Genomic DNA, 20,399 nt, shown 5'->3' with positions numbered 1-20,399 from the left:
CACAGATCCTTACAACGCTAATTTGAAAATTGCTCTAAAACGATAGAACGAACATACCTTTTTGCAATTTTGTTAATCACAAGACACGCACATATCAGACTAAAACCGAACGTCCGTGATGTTGTGTTATCGCGTTTCGAAGTTGAAAACCTAACTTCACTGGAATTTTCACGTTTCTGGAAAGGAAGCTATTCCAAATTTCTTGTAAATTTAATTTGATTATGTGTTTTTAGATGAGGAGGAATCGAGCATCTGCAAATCAATTTGAAGACATAATTGGCCCATAGAGCGTCCAACTTAGATACGCGCATATTTGTGATCCTGTTTTTAATTTTTGAAGCTTTTGTACAACCGTCATATCTTATCTGGTATATCAGATCAGTTATTAGTTTTGCTACATTGTGATATTGTTGTGTCCAGAGTCAGTTTCCATGGCTACGAAGTATTCTTCATCTTCTTTCTTAAGAGTTCGTTTCTTCTTCATTCAATATTCTTTTGGTTTCCTCGTTATTGTTCGTTTTTTGAGTAAGTTGCTTTTGTGCATTGTTATCGTGCGAAAAGTTAAAAGATGCATTCTCAATTTTATCCTTTTGTTCGAATGTTTGCCGGTAAAACTCGTATAATTTCCTGTACATATACGATTAGCGGGTTTCTCTTTATATTCAAACACTGACCCCAAAATTGACCATCTGTTTCAATTCTATTTTTACGTTACGACGCCAAGGAACAGTTGCCTCCATTGCGGATCCCCGCACTAACAAAAATGCTTTTCACGGTTTGAACCAAATTTGAGACGCTTAATCACTAAATAGATCTGCGAGGCTTTTGTGTGTTAAGACTTCAGACAATGTTACCGGAAGTTAGGGAGGTTCCATTAAACCTTAGCCCTTAAATGTCCTTCCTTTATCTTGCACCATTGCCAAACATTTAACATCTCAATCTAATCAACCCACATGTTCAACAAGACGATATTGCGAGTTTGGTCTATCTTCAAGAAACGCGGTTTGGTGGGGGGTCTTATAGAACGTGCTTCCCGACTTCATTTAAAGGGTTTGAATTGAACTTCGACAAAGTATCTGTGCCTGAATCTTATCTTATATTTGTGGTTGTTGCCTGTTTTGCATTGAGGAAAACAATATTACACCATTTCGAAAGAACTTTTTGTACGAATCTTGAATGGTCGCTCCCTCAAATAATTTGAATGAGGAAATATTACGAGTATATGTTGACTATAAGAGAAATGCTACATTTTCATCGGCCCATTCAGTTTTGAACAGAAGCAGAAATGGTAACCTTTATTAGTAATAGAGAAATGTCCTGTAGTGTAAAGTCTAGAGATATTTCGGAAAATATTTGTTCGCTGTTCAAAAACCAAGGTCAGTGTGTTCAATGAGAAAGAAAGTTAAGAAACAACAAGCCAGGAGCTAAAAACAAATGTTTGCCCTCAAATTTATTGCTACTGAGTTTTGTATTTCTTCGTTCAGTATTGCTTTTCAATGCACCCACGCTAAAAACCAGTTCTACAAGATGTTGATACTCGGCATACAACCTAACAAATAAAAACTAATCATTCAGTGGTCCAGAGGCCAACTTTCTTATAAGCAAAACCATGACCCCACCAAAAAATTTCCAGTCTCGGCGTGGCATGCCATAATTTCTATCAGGTCTTCCTGTTTATCCTTCCTAGCATTGGCGTGTCGTCCGTGACAGGGGAAAAGTATTGGAAATACTATGCTCAACATGAGGAAAAACTGGTTGTGACCAAAAACAACCCTGAGAGTTAGGTATTTTTTTACCACAGATACTTAACACTAATTAATCTATGGTGGAATCAATCTATCAGGGTTAAAGCAAAGCGAACTGTCATGCACTGCTGAAATTCTGTTTTAGACATTCCTGAGTAAAAATAACCTTAATAACCTATAAGAGGTAAAGATTATTTAAAAATAAAACAGTACTACAAAAAATAATTGTCTCCGTCGTTCAAAACATTTAAAGGTACCCACATATTTGGATATAGTATTACCCGGGGGTGTGTATTTTTCCAAGTAAGTCGAATGATTGATCGTAGCAATGCTTATTGTTATAAAAGCAAAATTTGTACTACTGCGAAGTAATGTCCTCTTAAAAAAGAAATTCATCAATCCAAAAATCTAAAACAAAATTATCGATTTGTCAAGAGTATTTTGGAAAGACCGAGTTGATTAATTTTGGCTTGCCAAGATTGTGACTTGACAACAAACCCCTGAAATGTATTCACTTGTATAGCTTTCTTGCCACAAAATACATTCCCAATCTTCTTTCGTATATTTTGATATTTTCATATCGTTGTGCTCAAATAAAGAATTTTGAATTAAGAGAATTGGATCTTTAGTTTGACGCAGGAACTGATCGTTAAAAAGGAAATTGATAATACATTGAACTAACATTGACTAAATGTTGCCAATTACATACAAAAAAATGAATCTTAAGCGATCTACTGGCATTTAGAATAAAAAAACAAGAGATTTTGAAGGTCAGAAAGGTGGGGCACAATTGAAATTCGATGCAAAAATACCTCAACTATATCATGTTTAGCGATAAGAGAGTTTTCCACAATAGGTGGGTCGCCTTTGCTATAGAGAAATATCCATTTTGTACAATCCACGACTCACCACCAGTTTGCGCATTAAACAGCGTTTCCGCCTCGACATCACAACGCAGAGGGACAGCGCTTTGTGCTGGGCTTAACACAGATGTTGTAGTTTCTACACGACCACTCTGCGACGCAAAATAGAAACACTATATTAAAAAAGGACCTTGGGAAAGGATTTTAGCATAATGGCAAGTAGGATGACTGCAAACCCTTGAGAGTAGACGTTTAATATTCTCGCTTGTCTCAGGGCATATATAAAAATGATCTGAGACAATTAGGGTCAAATTTAATAGTTTTGCACAAATTCACAAAATGAAAGCAGGCAAAGCTCAGATAGAAGACGATTGGACAAACTATTACATGACGGCAGATTACTCAAATACAAAAATAGCATAAAAAGAGAATCCCTGTGTCGCAACTCCCTGCCCATAAAAATAACCAAACGCCAGTCAAACTCCGGTATAAGAGTATGGTTTTCTTGGTGGAGCCAACACGCAAGTTTTCAATCTTGATAGTATATTCGCTTTGATTAATAGCCGCCTCACGCTGTTTCACGGACTAATATGAGTTAACCGACATTGCATAAATTATTACCATTAAACAAAATTCCTCTCCATTTCATCAGCACCGAGAAATCTTCTTTTCGGATTTAAAATTATTCTGGTAATGTTAGTTCTTTCCGATTCAAAATTGCAAATAATAAAATTTCACTACTTCTTGTCTAAAAGAAATGGAAAAACAGATGTTTTTCGTTGTTGGTGTTACTTGTCATAAACTCAAACATTGTAAAGGGAAAACGTTCAAATGGAAAATTCACGGGAAATGAGACTTAGCCTCTTCAGCAACAACACAAAAATTAGACCATTTTCCAATAAGAGAGTTTTAGACTGGTTTAAAAGCCATACTGTGCGTGCCGGAATTAATTTCTTTCATAGAGAACTCTATAAAAAAAAATTAAAAAGAAAAATTACTACTAGCCACATGAACAATAAAATAAGAAACTAATAAAACCTTAACTGTGCAAAAGATTCATTGGTAGAAGAGAAGTAAAAACTATTGTACGAGAGCAGGAATGATTTCATTTGAATGATCAGCGACAATCGAGGGGAGTCTTTTAGTGGAACAACTTTTCACTTGAGAAGATTACTTATTATATCACTTTCGAGCTGGCGTCCTCTTTATATATGACTTGACTCGCCCCCGCTCTGTCATCCAAACCATCGAATGTAGCGTTTGTTTTCAACTTTTTGTCTATTTAAACCGGATGGTCATATAATCACAGCATAACTCACACGTTCCCAGTTGACCCCGGAAGGATAAAAAAAAAAAAAAAAAAAAAAAAAAAAGGTATAGTTTGACGTGTACAGTGCATGCAAGGCAAACTGGTCTTAAAACTCACTTACTCTATTCGTGCTAATGTCTGTGGCAGATTGTTTCCAGAAGGTATAACATCGAATTAAACAGACGTTAGTGAGCAAGAAGAAAGGAAAATCTAAATACAAAATACTGATATAACGAAAAATCCATATTTAGAATCGAACAGCCTAAAGGCTTGACGATTTCCAGCGCTGATTATCTAACCCACAGAGTTTCTGAGAAGCTCCACTATAGCAAGTAAAAACCCAAAGTTGCAGGTTTCAGAAAATTTCTCACACCACAGATTTCTCATCTCGAAAATCACGGTTTTGAAATTATGTCTGAAAACAAACAGGCTTTCATGGGAAAAAAACAAGAGTGAATTTCGCTGAAAGGAAGTATTGAAATTGTTTAGCCACCAAGTTACACTTTGGAATAAAGAAAAATTTTAACTTCGTGGTAAAACAATTAGATGCAATCCTCAAACATCACGATCGCTCCTCTTTTCGCATTACCCTGTTTAAATCTATCTTTAGGGAAAAGTGGCAACCCAGAGATTATTATCAAAAAGATAAAGGAGTATGTATATTGATTCTTATTCCTACCGCACCTCATATCTATTTTTCCAAGTGAAAATAAACATAACTTTGAATCAAAGATAGCGAAAACGGTCAGCTATAAAAAACTTCAATCAAGTTCCATAGGTTGGTGAATTTCCATTATATCAGGAACTTAAAATGTAAACAAGAATAAAATTCAGAAAAAAAAACACAACGGCCAAAGAAAAGGCAATTCAATTTTTTGTAAGACAACACCCGGGCTTGGAATTATAGTAACTGTAAACACAAAGTTGTAACAGCTGAAAGAGAGATAAAAAGGTTCATGGACAAATTTTAAAGAATGGGTAGTGGGCTATGCAAAGGAGGGGGATAACGTCTGAATGAGTGGTGATTTTTGGAGACAAGCTGAAAAGCAACTACAAGGGGTTTTTTGCGAGTGCTCACTACCAGATCAATCACGCTACGGAAAGGAACAAGGAAAAACGTATCTTTCAGTGGGAAAAAGAAAAGAAAAACTTAGTCAGTGCAACACAAAAAAAAAAAACAATGAAAACAACAAGAAACGGGGTTGTCGAATGTACATAACACTAAAGATTTAGCACCGTCACCTATAATTTACATAGTCATGGAACAAGAACACCACCATGAGTAAACAAGGAGGATTTTTCGTCAGAAAAACCGGTGTACAATCACAAGGTAGCTGCCAAGAACAATATCGAGTCCACAACGAGGACACAATGCAAAAGAGCGAAACCTCCACTGATAATGCGGGAGGAGAACGGGGGGGGGAAAAACTTTCTAACACCAGTGGGCATACCAAAACTGGCCACTTCAGTTTAGGGCTAATGCATAATAACGCAGGGTTTATGCTAGCTGATAAACATTGTGACCAAAAGGGGAAAAACCATAACAATTGAAGTTTATTTAAGGACTAGAGGAACTAAATGAAATGGTTTATTTACTCACTATAGGGGACGGCTAAGAAAGGAGAGCGCGCATACCCCGAAAATGAGATCTCTAGGAGCCTCTAGCACAGCAGCTAAACAAACCTATTTCATTTTTCACGTCCGGACGAAAAAAAAAATATCCTTGTCATTCACAATTCCGGTGAAACTAGAGGTTTTTTCACTTACAGTTGTAGAAAACTATTTAACCTAATGCCTTTGTAAGCCCTCCGGTTCTGAAGAAGTTAGAATACGTGCTTTTCGTGTTCGCATTTTCACTACGAGAGTATGTTTAAAAGAACTGGGCTCCGAATGAAAATTTCGCAACCGCTGAAATTTCTATGCATGATAAACTTAATTTCACCAGGAGGTAAATCGCACGTTTTAAGGAAACTTTACTTTGTGGGCGGCGGATTTAATATACAAATTTATTAAAAAATGAAAAAAAAAAAAGTAGTGGGTACTGTGATGAATTACTTCTTGGCAGGCTTGCCAATTATCTTAATGGCATTAATTGATCTGATGCATTCAAATACTTTTTGTTATGTAACAGTATCTCATAGTAACTAAACTTGTATTTGTGGACAAGTTTTTTTAATTATATATTTTTTTTGTCATATTTTTAAATGAGAGTGTGTGAAGAGGGCTTCAATTTTGCAACTCCATATGGCAATGCTTTCTTGGTTAATTTTCGTCGGTTTGTCTTTGCCCCCCCCCCCCCCCCCGAAAATCGTATTTTGAACACAAATCCAAGACTAAGCGAAGTTATTTTAAGCAAACAACTTATTTGATCACACACGTATGCAAATAAAGCAGATGCCTTATCTCAAAGCGAAACGCTGCAAACCAAAATTCGTTCCTGTGAAAAACTGCATCATGGGCATTTTATTTCCACCAGTATGTTTATTTTGATTTTATTGTTAAGCCTTTAGAGGAGGGTTTGGAATTGAGTGATGGACTTTTACCGGGCTATAACGGGTTACAATTTAGCCATTTTACAGCTAACGGTTAATTCTTTTTCCTTGCGGACGTAAAGGAACAATTTGACGGTGAACGGGTCGGTGAACTCGTCTTGCAAGTGAGACGGTTGGAAATTTGTCAAATTTTTCGCCTAACAGGCAAAATATTTATCCCGTTCTTAAGGCCAACGGTTAATCCCGAATGATCGACGACACTCAGTAAGCTTATTCTCCTATCTGGATACCGAACAATTTCTGATAATAAATTAAAAGAATATGAGGCTACATACGAGATATCATCTCGGCGCTGATAAGTATCTAAAAGTCTTCAGACAACATCATCATATTCTCTGGAAACAATTTTGCAAAAATAACAGATTAAACAACAGTGAATGAGAATGATAAGAAAAATGAGAAGTTTCACTTTCAACATCAATGTCTCCCAGGAGTCTGACTTAGGGTCGCACAAGCGAAAAGAAAAAAGGAAAAACAAAAATAGAGGTTACATCAGTAACTTTTCAAGTTTGTAACCCCAAAATTGAAAAAACTTATCCAGAAACCGCTAAACTCCTACTATGAGCTGTAACTCCAATAAGATGCATTCCTCGAAATACAATTGATAAAGAATTCCAAATAAAGGTAAAATAATTGAAGGAGTGGCGAAATAAATGTCAACCAAAAATAGACTCAAGAAAAAGGTAACCCGCTGTTGTCTCTAATGCAGAATTTGATTAAAATATGACATATTTATAGCTACAATATTTGTACTAGTGCGAAGGAAAACCTTTGATTTAAAAAGAAATTGCATTGGGTTATTTACCATTTAATGATCTTGGATAGTTAATAACGTGTTACCATGGCCACAATGCCTTATAAACTGCAACGTGTCAATCATTTTTACCTTAGTTACCAATCTATAAAAACTCGAGAACGTTTTCTAGTTTTACTACATTTCAAACTTCACATGTGAACAATTCGAAACTTGCTGGGAATGGCTGCCAAAAGAGAACACTATTTTTTTCCTCCAGACTCAGTTTGCGCCATTAATCACAAAACCATTAGACTTCCCGCCTCATAAAACCGCGAGTGGCGCATGCTCCAGGCGAGATTTGATTGATTCATGTCACTCAAAACAAACAGGAGTCTAGCAGACGTGTTACGCTAATTTTCCTTTAAAATGTTTGAGTAGGCACGACAAATAACGAATTCCTCCCTTTTGCTGGTGCCACCAGAAAAGCTTGTGACAGAATCCAGGTCATTTTTCACGATGAAAAATGTTCATCGGAAAGTGCAGTTGTCACAAATCGTGCCCTGATCAGGCCCTTGGGATAAACAGCGTGAGCAAATCTAAAGCTGCAGCTGTTTAACTTCCTTGAGGGACACTTAACGTCTCATATTCACACCGCTTAAATGCGTTTTTAATAGGCTTTTAGGACAACAAAAAAGATGAATATTCTAGTGGCTTCCTGAAAAATCGCTCCTAAGCATGAGACCCACCGAAGACATCATTAGATCATGGCGTTTACATAACATTTAAGGAAAAGGAATACTCAAAAATATATATATATATATCCCAACGGGAAAAACGTGACTCGATTTAAATGAGGGGAGAAAACAAATTGGATGTTTTGTTTTTCTTTTGGCGCACGAACGTTTTCAAAGGAAGTTAAAAATGTGGATTCGTAAGTTTGACTCTCATGAAATTGTGAGCGATCGACTTCTCTCATTTTGTACTTTGGTTTTGTATTTGTTCGCAAACACTCCACGTAAAAAAAGGATCAAATGGACTTAAATTTTTAAGCAAAATATTAAAAAAAAAGTTACTATAGTGAGATAAAAAAGCTACACAGACAACAAAATAAAAAAACCTCCTGATAACTGCAATCCATCGTTCCTAAAATACCAAACAAACCAAACACTATACATGTTTATGAGAATGCTTATAAATGTTTTATTTCCTCTTGGTTCATTAACAATGAACTTACCAATAAATTTGTTAATTCGAGTAAACGCCTTGAATGAACAAGAGGAACTTCGCGAGAGCGTTTCAATAAAATGTTTATCTCATGAATTTATAGATGTCTATCTTTTCTCCTCGTTTTCTTACGACTCGTCGAAAAAACATGCTTTCCGTACGAAGGCCATTCTTCTCGCACTCGTTTCTGATTTTTACCTTTACCGGAAATGCACTTTTAAAAGTTTGTTTATATCTTTACTGCTTGCAAAACTTTCGTAAGGGTCATTGAACTAGATATTATACCCATCCAGAATTTCTCCTATGAACTGTTTATTAGGTGTTAGCTGTCGATGTCAAGCAAAGGATCTTATACTACAACTCATTTGTCAAGCAAGTAATGATGTCTGGCTCTTCTAATGAACCTCCTGTTCTGTGGATAATCTCACCAAAGTCCTAAGGCAACAAAACGCGCAGCTCGTGTTCTATTAAACGCAGACACCAGGGACAATAGTGTTAAGCTTCTCTATTAATTAAGATGGCCTCCATGCAAAATAAATAAGTGTTTACTCATTCATAAGTGCCTGGTAGGTGATTACCCTCAATATATGAACAGTTTAATTACAAAGAATTCCGATATAAATCATAGCAAAAGTCGATACGGAGAAGGGAACCTTGTCTGTAAGAGATTTAAAAGGGAAACTGAGGATGGCAGGACGTTCTCAGTAAGTAGTGAAAAACTTTGGAATTCGTTTCAACCAGTGTTAAAGACAAAATTAAAATGTCAAATTCAAATTCAGATCTACGAAAATGCCTGAATGAATAGGGACATTCGTCATGTTAAAGTAAATTAGCATTACCATTTTCTTTCACTTTTTTGAATTGTTTTCAATTTTTCTCTTTTTAATCTTTATCAATGTTATATCACTACAATTATATTTTACATAATATTAATTTAGGGCACGTTTATATATATATATATATATATATATATATATATATATATATAGGAAGTCTGCAAGTCGATTTTCGATATATATATATATATATATATATATATATATATATATATATGATATTTTCAGTATATACAAAGGACATATCTGATGAAAGAGGGCCACAAGTTTATCAGTATTGTAACTGTCCCGTGCTACCCTCGATAAATAAAGTCGGATTGATTGATTGATTGATTGATTGATTGATGGATGTGCCCTTTGATATGGTTTTCTGCGTTGGCACAAATGTTTCCCGCGTTTGCTTAAGGTTTCACGCGTTCCGTTCCCGCGTTAGTTTAGGCAAATGATTCCAAAATTCAATATTTCCAAGCATTTCCAACGGGCCACTTCTATTCCCACAAAATTTCAAGGGGAAAAAAAACCTTAATTTAGAAGGATATTCGAATATTTTCTTCAACACTATTTGTTATCTCTTGTTGATTTGGGTGTTTTAAACGACAGAGCTGGGTACGAAACGACTGAGTACGAAACCATGGTTTCGCTCAGTTGTAATAGGTTAGATGTTTTTTTTTTCACGTCAGATGCTCTCCCACATTTGCAACGAGTTACGCATTCCATCAATTTCTCCTCTTTTGCAGCTAATTGTATGTTTTTCCCCGTTTGCACAATGTTCGATGTTTTTTTCGGCGGTTGCAAAGGGTTAAATTCTTGCCTCTGTCTAAAACGAGTCACGCACTCCAACGTTAATCCCAGTTTGCGTTTTCCCCGCGATAACACGATTTGTGCCATTTGGCGATGTATCACCTCCAAACACATCTACTCGAGACGGGCTCACTTTATTTCAAAAACATCTAAAATTCCAAACAATTTACAGCTCATTGCAGTGAATAAGTGAAGCTGAGGTAGTTTCAACACAAATTATAACATTCTTCATCCAAGTTCCAAGAAAGTTAAGCTTATCTACGAAAAGGAACACGAATTCTTCAACAATTTCCACTAATTTAAGAACACGCTCTCTGATCTGCGGATCAGATCTACGCTAGTTACCCTAACGGACGAGAGGAAGAGTCTGGGAACTAAAAACGGACTTTCTTAGATCTCTAAAGGCCTATTTACACGGCACGACTTTGTCGCATGCGACAAGCTTACGACAGGCCTACGACATGACTTAAGAGTCGTAAGCGAGTTGTAGGTTTGATTTACACGAAACAATTCGTGTCGTAAGCCTGTCGTAAGCTTGTCGCATGCGAAAAAGTCGTACCGTGTAAATAGGCCCTAAGCAAGAAAGATGTCATTGATAATTCCGTAGAAAAAATTACATCACCAACATAAATTCGAGTTTCAACATCCAAGCTCAACATTTACCCCTACTAATGACTGGCTTCAAATTTCTCCTTAAAGTATCAACCGTTAATCAAATATAAAAGTCGCGAGTATAAAGGAAATGGTCATCAAAAAAGTTCTCCTTGTCATTACCACAAGACGTGTAAAGACAACGGCGTGAGGAATACGAATATAAATGCTAAGGTGTAAAAAAAGCGTTAAAAAATTCACTTCACGGGGGCAATCTGAAAGGCAATACTTGTCGTCAGCTGAACACCTCTCTAAATGCAATAGCTATTCTGACTGATTCAAAATCACTCTGAATATATTACGGTAAAGCAAACTGCGACATATACTACATAACGAAAGATTAATTTTTCTACGAAAGAACAATGGAATTTCTTGTACAGGTAAGTTCTTGCAACTCTGAACAACAACAACAACAAAATAATAGAAAATAATAAATTTCATTAGGTTGATTCGCGAGAATTTGCAATTTTCACCAAAATATGAAACGCGAATACATTCGTTTAACTATCGGAATCTGAACAAACTATTCCGTGCTTGCCGTTTCCTTGTGGATTCTCCTTGGCCCGCGACTTCCACTTGGTTTTGGAGGCTTGGCAAACTTCTGTCTGATCAAGTCCTTACGGGGGTGAAGTTGATCGTGTAAGAACTCCTCCTTCAATTCCTTAGGGTCGGACGTTTCAATCTGAGAAACAAAGCTACATGTAAGGAACTGCTGGAAGGCAGGAAAAGAAGGACAAAGATTTTTAGGGAAACACAATGAATGGAATGATAGAAAGGTGAGGGCAAAGACGGGAAGGGAAAATGGGAACGAAAAAGAAGCAAAAACATTTAAAGAGGCAACGAGCGCGTTACATTAAGCGATGTAAAAAAATTTGGTGGCAGTGCTGACAGTCAAGGACCCGGTCATTAATTATTGTCGGGGAGGGGGAGGGGGAGGCGCTTTGGAGAATTTTGGTTGTGTCGTGATAATATTTAATATTTACCTGATTCCCCCCCCGTCCCCCCCCCCCCCCCCCCACACAGATCTGTCCCCCGTCACTAGAAGACAATTTTCTATAATTTCCTCCGTTTCTAAGCTATTGGCTATTGGCGACGACTGACCCCACTATGTTCCCCCTGTAAACCACGTGATCCCGCCAAATTCCACCACCCCTCCCCCTTTCAAGGCGTCTAATAATCAAGCGCTAACACGCTAGCCTATTATCAACACTATAAAAGCTGGTTTCCAGCAGGGGCGTGAATTAAGCATAAAAGTTAAAAAATACTTGGGTGTCAAGTCATCGGGGAATCTTGAACATTTGTCTAGCGTTTGTCTAGCGTTAATATGAATTATACCCTCTTTAAATAAACTTATAAAAAATAATGACTCGTTCCTAAATACTCACCTTCTTTTCGATTTCAAGACCAAGAGATGCGGCTACATCTAACAGCGGGCCCTTACATGTAGAATATAACATGCGATCCTTTATCGAACATTTGTATCCAGGCATTGAATACACAAACACTGCAAAGTAGATCGAAAGAGGCGATGAAAGAGTTGAAGGTCTCACCAACGAACACACTGAACCCAACACCAGAAAAAGAAAAGCGCTGTCAGTTTCAACTTCGGTGAAGGGCGACAGCTGTAGGATCACAACCTAAGGTCTAAGTAATCTTCCTAAATATATTTCGTCTGACGTAAGGGAAACGCATATTGTACGCGTCGCTTCTTTCTGAAGGTTTGGTCGCCATCTCGGACTGACGGACTACTCGCCTCGATTTCATGGCAGAGCTTTGAATCCCGTGGCTGAGTGAAGTCCCGCGGTTTAACTCGTTTCGGTCTGGATGCCATGGGAAATTATGTAAACAAATTATAGGAACTCACAGAACTGTGAGCCACGCTATCTTCGATGTCCGTAGGTTTATGAATACCCTAGAACTTGTTACGCCGAGACACACATATTCATTCCTATTCAGATCATACACTCTTTATTAATTAACGATCATGGCTAAATCGTTTGGTCTTGTCAAATGAGTCGATGAAGTAAATTTTTCACCGTAAAGAGTTTCTAAAACTAACATTTCGAGCGTTAGACCTTCGTCAGAGCAAAGGGCTAAAGCTTGAAATGTCAGCTTTGGAAAATCCTTACAATAAACAATTTACATTTATACTCCCTCACTGACGCGGTGGAAAGAAACTCACCCCCTTCATTTACTCAACGTTATTGGTAATTTCTTACCTATGGATTCCAAGAAGTCGCCTTCAAAGGTGTGTTTAAAAAGATAGAAAACATATCGTCCTTTGTCTTCAGGAACATTTTGTGCCAAATCGTTGGCATGAACGTTCTCCTTGGTTTCCGCAAGTACAATTGTTTCGTTCTCTATGTTAAGTTCCTGTTGAAAAAAAAAAAGAGATTTATTTTTAATTACTAAATTTTAAAACTACTTATCTCCTGATCTTTAAAGCATGCATTTTCGCAATGGGACCCTTTTTAGCACGTCCTTGTAACTTCACGGGCCCGAAAAGCTGAAACAATATCACAAAAACACAAAACGTTAACGATACTCTGTTTCTGAAGTTCTGTAATAACGTATAACTTACTAATTGGACCAAGCTTAATTTTTTATTTTTGAGCTCCGTCAGTTTAGCCCGAGCCTCATCAGTTACTGGAAACTGGACACCAGTCATGTGACTCTGTTTGCTGTCTACACTGATGTCTGCTCGCATCTGTAATTGGACAAAAAAAAAAAAAACCTTGTAAGCACATTTGAACCATGACATTTAAGATAAAGAAAAGCTGGTGTACTACTGAGGGCAAGATCTAATGTTCTCCTTGGGAGAATAAATGGGTAACATGAAAGTGCACAGAACTCAGGGAGTAAGGTGCCTCACTCCCACAGTCCCGCAATGTAAGTTTAAGTCATATTTTGGCGGATCTTTTTAGATTCGAGCGACGGACTTCGCCGAAAAGAAGAACTGTTCAAAGTTTAACCTTTCCTCAGTTTGCAAGGTCTCACTGGCAAGCTCGCGGGTAGCCACTTGCAAACAGCCAGTATTCATTTGAAAACTCCCGGGTGGAATGAGACACTGAAGGAGTTAATTCTGTCGCTCCCGAAATCTGTTTAAACTAAATACTCTGTCTGCTATACATTTCATATTATTTAAAATCTTAGAATTTGGTGTGAATTCATACAGTATCTGATAATTGATCTGTTTTTATCTTTTCATTACACCATTCTGCATGAAACTGTTTGGGAACTGTAAGGAGAAATTCCATTTTGGTCACTACTAGGAGTGAAAAGGTTATGTGTCTAGTTCAAAACACCTGAAGATGACCATCTCCAGCCTGAAACTGTTTTGGAACAGTAAGGAGAAATTCCATCTTGGTCACTACTAGGAGTGAAAAGGTTTTGTGTCTAGTTCAAAACACCTGACCAGCGCTTAGACATCATGATTTGGAATCCATTGACAATAAGTACACCATACCTTACAGCTAACCAAACAAAACTCTCTTTAAACTGTTTCTTTCCAAAAGTGTGTATCACACCTGCCTTTGCAAGTTAGCAAATAACAAAAACATCTAGCCACTTTACTCAATGCACATTTCAAAAGCTCCATACAGTGACAAAACTTTTCAATTTCCAGATTTCAAGTCCCATGCTTGTTCAGAATATGGCCAATTGCATTCAAAACAAAATTCCAGGCCATCAGATCTCTTACCTCTTGCTGTTTCACCATTTCAAGTTCCAGCTCTTGAGTAGTCAGTGGAGGTGGGGCACTTTCATGAGCTTTGTGTTTCTTGAATCCATTTAATGAAACATCAGACTAAAAAAATACAAAAACAAAAACTGATGAAAAAAAATCAAAGTTACATGTTTATGAAATATTAGCATCTGGTGTGCCCAAACAGGTTTTCTTTGTGTGGAAAATGAATGGTCCAACTGCACATGAAGTTGATAAAACTAAACCAATACAATTAACTGTTTACACTCTAACATCAGTATGCAGATTCTCCATACTGTTCTCCATAAATTTCCTAAGGTTCTGACAAGGAGAATTTATTTAACAATCAAGAGGTTCTCAGTCATATCTTTCATTCTCTTATGTTTGATCCAGGGGTAAGACTGTTGGGAAAAATTAGAAGCTTATGACCCTAAGGCACTAAAGGGTTGATAATATTTTCTTTATTATTGTATTTTGAATAACATCACACAACCATAAAGCTGTTTTGTTTTGCAATTTAAATCCTTGAGTGGTAGTTGATTGAGCAGTCTCCAGCATGTGGGTGATTGGGCAAGAGTAGTCGTAAAAAGAACTGCTGTCAGGATTATTATTTAACCCTTTAACTCCCATGAGTGATCAAGACAGAATTTCTCCCTGAAATATCAATACAATATTAATTGATCTAATACCAAATTCTCCAAACTAACATCACGAGAACTGTATGACAGATATAGTGCAGAAAACTATTAGGAGTTAAAGGGTTAACTAACACTTCAACAAGCTGAGCAGAGGTTTTCATCAGAGCCAAAAGACCTAAAATGGATGATATACAACTCAGTATCACCTCACGAACGTTAACACTTTCACTCCTAAGATCTCCTTACTGTCTGCCATGCAATTCTTGTGATGTTACTGAGAAGAACTTGCTATTGGATCAAGTAATAATCCACTAGTTGATACACAATGTATGTCTTCATAATCTCATCACTCATTTACTTGATATTGTATTGATATTGTAAGGAGAAATTATCCCTTGGTCACTCATGGGTAAAGGGTTAAACATTAAGTTCTTTCTAATGATCACGATTCACACTCCCAACCCTTTAACTCCCACATGTGACCAAGACAAAACTTCTCCTTACAATTTCGATGCAACATCAAGCAAACAAGTTGTGAGAATAAAGAAATATATCAATTATTAGATAAGCAGTTGATCAAATATCAAATCTCTGAACTAACATCCAAAGACTTGTATGGCAGACAGTGAGGAGAATTTTCTACTGAAATTTTGGGAGTAGGTTAAAATTACACAGAATATTACATACTTGATTTGTTCCAAACAATTCATCTTTTATATGACCTCCTCCAAACTCCTGCTTCAGAGTAGCTTTTGTTCCAGCAAACAACATCTTCCGCTGAGGCTACACGAATAACAGACATGCAGTTGTTACATATAAAGTCAGCCTGCCATTTCTTAGTTGTGTTGGGTTAAGAAATGAAACTGGGGACTAGAATAAAATTTTTTGTTCTAATGGTATCAGGTTAGATAAAAACAAACACTGACACCTAGAATTTGTCGTCTGTGCTTGAAAATTTCTGTCTACTGTAGTCATCAGCTAACCTCTGCATGATGTGGCATAGCAGAGCTTTCATGGTTTTCAAATCTGGCTGCATGATACTCACTTACACTAAGACAATGGGGAGGCTGAAAATGCAGTAGTGCCATGCTTGGAGAAAAGTTCCCCCACTACCTTAAATAGCTACTTTCAGTGCCATGATGTCTGAAAGATGTCATAAAACACAAAGGGAGATATGCAGGCTACTAGAAATAGCATTAACATAGATTGCTAACTTGCAAGGTTTAACTAGGCCAGACATTTGGGAAAACAATTTTTTTGATTTTTCAATAAAGGGCATAAACGTTTGAAACAACCTACTTTTAACTATTTTTAATTACAACAATGCACAAACAAGTATTCTAATTCTAGAAATGCAATAAGCTCACCTTGGAAAAGTCAGGAGAGTAGGAGATGAACAGCCACTCATAGCCTTGGTTATTTTGGCTGTCCAATCGATAAAAGATATAGCAAGGTTCTTTCTCTTCTAACAGAGGTAGAATTGATTTGTCATAATGTGAAAACTGTCAAGGATTTATTCAAGGAAAAGTTACGCAAAGTGATTTCAACTTGTGGTTACAGTGGCATGACAAAAGTGAAAGCATTAATTTTGTAAGGATGTGTTTAGGTTAAAAAGGCTTAATCTAACAGTAAATCCAACATAAACCCAGCAGTTACATGTTTGAAAGAAACAAATAACTGACAACCCCAACCTGCATGTTATTAAGAGATCATTAGAAGATCATTAGTAGTGCCCTCTCTGGGGGATTAGTTCAAGAGTGTATATTTTCATGTAGTCATATCAAGTTCACACCCTTTGTGTTGCTTGCTGATTTATATGTTTTGACACATTTAGAGATAAATTATTGGTACCACTTATTATTGTAACTTTTTTGTTGTTGTTGTTGTTCAATGTATAATAAAACAATTAATAGATTCAGTTTTAGTGATATCCAGAATAATCAAGGTCTCAGTAAGCGTTATCAGCTGAAGCCAAAGGCTTTAGCTGATAACCCCTTCCTCTACCTTGATTATTCTGGATATTACAAAAACCTCATCCAATAATTGTTTATGATGCTATTCTGAGGGAGATGTGGCAGACTAATGGCTAGTGCCATGGACTACTAGTCAAAAGGTCTGGGATTGAAACCTGACCAGCAGGAAGTAGTGATATTCATTGTTTTTTCATTCTAAGGAACCACAATAGGCTCCTGCTGGCTGGACCACTTAGCTAATGAGTACAGATTTTAACTACTGCTAACCCAGGCAATCTTACCCTTAACATAATCATTTTAACCATCATTATCATTTTGATCATAATCAGTCACACAGTAAATTATTGTGCCTATGATGTGCCTAATTAACCCACCCTTAACTCTTTAAATCCCAAGATCTCATTAGTGATTCTCCCTACTGTCTGTCACACAGTTCTTGTGATGTTAGTTTGGAGAATTTGGTATTGAACCAACTTTTAATATTGCAACTAACATTTTTCTTTACTTTCATTACTTGTCTGCTTGATATTGTACTGATATTGTAAGGAGAAATTCTGTCTTGGTCACCAACAGACAGGAGTAAAAGGGTTAAGAGTAACTAGCCTCTAATTTTTCTTCACAAAATCACCCCTGAATCACACATTAAGGTGACAAAAATAAAGCAAATGAAAACCAACCAGAGAAGCTCTTGATGGTTAGACAAATTCTCCTTATCAGCACCTTAAAAAATGCATGAAAAACAGTAAGGAGAATATGCATACTGATATTAGGGTGTAAAGGGTTTACTTTCCTAAGACATTCTTTGACAGACTCAGCTTTCTTTCACTTAAAAAAAAGAAAAAAAAAAAAGAAAAAAAAAAGCACAGTTAACTATTTTAACAACCAGTCTTTGAAATCAAAACATAGTGGACTTTTAACATTTCAAGGATATCATTCTCCCAGTCTCCATCAGCTTCCTTACTACTGGTACAAAGTAACTGCTCTGGAAAAGAAAAAAAAACAATACAATAAAGCAATTAATACATTTTATGAAAAAAGGTATGTATCTTATATGCAGAGTGTATCATGGTAGAATTCTTCTTTTTTCATAAGTTCAGCTTCCCTATTATTTTGGTTGTTATTTGGTAACTTTTTTTTTTTTCAGTTAATTTTTTCCACACTCATGAAAGACCAAACAGGAAATTCTCTTTTCCAAGCTGAAGCTATGTTTCAATAGCCTTTTTTCTTTCTAGCATTTGTCTCCTTCCAATTTTCAAGAAAAAAATGAATAAAGAAATAGGCTTAGCAAAATTTTAGAGGCAATCACTGCTACATGATTTCATTAACTTGTTTGTGCTGCAAGAACTAATCACTCTGTGCTATCCTTATATCAACTAGAAGGTAAGTTTGTTAAGAAATTGTCATCTTGTGACTGTCAGGGGTATTATAAGGTAATTTTAGTATCATCAATAGCAGGGATTTGTTTTCCATTCTGAAGAGGGACTAAAACTCAAAATCTCAGCTTAAAAAATTTGTTACAGAGGCCAACTTACACTAACAACTCAGTTGATAAAAGCAAATTCTCTTTATGAACTATTGCAAAAATTGGGGCACCACTATTGTTGTACCATCTTAAGAAACTGTATAGCTTATAATTTTTGTTGTCTTGGGTAACTTAAACCCATAAAAATACTTTTGTATAATATGTAACCTTGGGCACAGTAAGTATTGCAAAAACATAAATAAAACATTTACCAAAAAATTACTCACCATCCTGAATATCCACTTTAATTACTCTTATTTTTCCCATTTTGGCTCTTGCAAAGATAGCCTTTAGTTCTTCATTTGCTGTGTAAAATACAATCAGGGTAAGAAATTACTGTAATGATTTAATTGAACACACACTTGAAAATAAGTTCATCGCATTATTTTACTAATGGCTGGCAACAAGATAAATATAAACAGGCCCCAGTTGTTCAAAGTTCGGATAACACTATCCACAGGACAAATCTCTATCCGGTGGATAATGCCATACATTTTGAAATCACTTATCTGCTGGATAGAAATTTATCAGTTGGATAGCATTATCCGCCCTTTATAAAACTGGGCCCACTGTTATATTTTATAAACTTAACCCTTTACATCCAAACATCAGTATGCATATTCATGTTCATATTCATAACAATCAAGATCTTCCTCAGTTATTGATCATTTCCTTTTTTCTCCTGACCCCTAAGGTGTTATTTGGGGTTGATATTGTAATGAGAAATTAGATGCTAGTCACTCATAACGGTCACAAGGTTAAATTCCTTATCTGAAACTATTTGAAGGAAACTTCCAATTTACCACCTCTTGACAAAATACACATTTGCTTCAATTCACGATGACGCTATTGACAGATATTGTTTAAGGGGGGGGGGGAGGAGGGGTCAGACAAGTGTAAAGGGAAATAAATCAGTGTAGTAGTCCGTAGTTTCATCAATTTTTGTATCTCCGATTTTTGTTCCTCCATATAAATTTAGATTTATCAGTTTGATAAATTTAATGAGAGTGTGTAACAAAACTCGCTGTTATTGATAGTTAATCGCACGGGGTTCTGCCTGTGTTTGAAGGTTTAACAAGTTGTTCAGTGCATACCATCCATGCCGCGGAAAAATCTTTCAAACTAGTATGCAAATAACATTGAACAAAAAATCAAGAGAGGGAGGCTGTATAAATCACTTCTTAATCCAACTATACTATTTATATCATTCAAAACAGCTTGGCGAAAATTTCCGCTCAATATCTCAATTCACACCAGCTACCAGTTTGTTGTTTCTGTTTTGCTATTCACAATCAAACCTATTTCACAGCAGGAACAATCTTTGCCATTCAGAGTTAATACCCTGTTGCATGACCTTTTTAGCAGAACCTTTGATAAGTTAAAGCCGCGTTACTTAGTTTAAACCTTCCGAAAAAATCGACACGACGTCTAAGATCGAAGTAAGCGGAGCTCGATGTAATAATGAAATTAACGAATTCCTTCGAGAAAACCTGGTTTTCCAAAAAATTAAGAAACCTAAAACTTTTCCTGTAAACTTACCTTGAATGCCGGTTTGATGAGACATTGTTTCGAAGGAAAATAACAAAACAGAAATTGATCACTCCTCCAAGAACACAACCGTGTCAGTTCTTCAAGGGACCGGCCATTGATGTGACGTCACCGAAGCTTTGCGTGTCGTCACTTCCGCTTGGAGTAGGAAGTAAATGGTGAATTTAACAGATTACGCAGACTATTATAAATTATTTAACTCGTAAAGAAAACAATTTTTTGGTCAATCGTCTTTTATGTTAAATATTCTTAGTCGAAGCTTTTGAGACTGCTCTTTATACGAAGAGATTTCAGATCG

The 20,399-nt window shown here is 36.4% G+C and overlaps 1 protein-coding gene across 2 annotated transcripts in view; it reads right to left on the bottom strand.

Moving 5' to 3' along the window:
• LOC131783587 (twinfilin-1) overlaps window positions 1-20,222 on the bottom strand; it is a 27,719-nt gene extending 7,497 nt beyond the window's left edge. The window contains exons 1-10 of one of the 2 annotated variants that reach the window (XM_066174544.1): window positions 20,093-20,222; window positions 18,781-18,858; window positions 17,963-18,013; window positions 16,426-16,553; window positions 15,746-15,841; window positions 14,418-14,522; window positions 13,299-13,424; window positions 12,937-13,090; window positions 12,103-12,221; window positions 10,182-11,399 (exon numbers count right to left, since the gene is read on the bottom strand). In XM_066174544.1, coding sequence (XP_066030641.1) covers window positions 11,241-11,399; window positions 12,103-12,221; window positions 12,937-13,090; window positions 13,299-13,424; window positions 14,418-14,522; window positions 15,746-15,841; window positions 16,426-16,553; window positions 17,963-18,013; window positions 18,781-18,858; window positions 20,093-20,117 — 1,041 coding nt within the window. In that variant the 5' untranslated portion in view covers window positions 20,118-20,222 and the 3' untranslated portion in view covers window positions 10,182-11,240. Of the gene's footprint in view, window positions 1-10,181; window positions 11,400-12,102; window positions 12,222-12,936; window positions 13,091-13,298; window positions 13,425-14,417; window positions 14,523-15,745; window positions 15,842-16,425; window positions 16,554-17,962; window positions 18,014-18,780; window positions 18,859-20,092 lie in introns of those variants that run through there. The other variant, XM_066174545.1, reaches the window with a different exon arrangement.
• Window positions 20,223-20,399: the final 177 nt, after the last annotated feature.

This window comes from Pocillopora verrucosa, chromosome 11 (assembly GCF_036669915.1).
Source record: "Pocillopora verrucosa isolate sample1 chromosome 11, ASM3666991v2, whole genome shotgun sequence".
Classification (NCBI taxonomy): Eukaryota; Metazoa; Cnidaria; class Anthozoa; order Scleractinia; family Pocilloporidae; genus Pocillopora; species Pocillopora verrucosa.
This window is presented reverse-complemented; position numbering and strand designations above follow the sequence as displayed.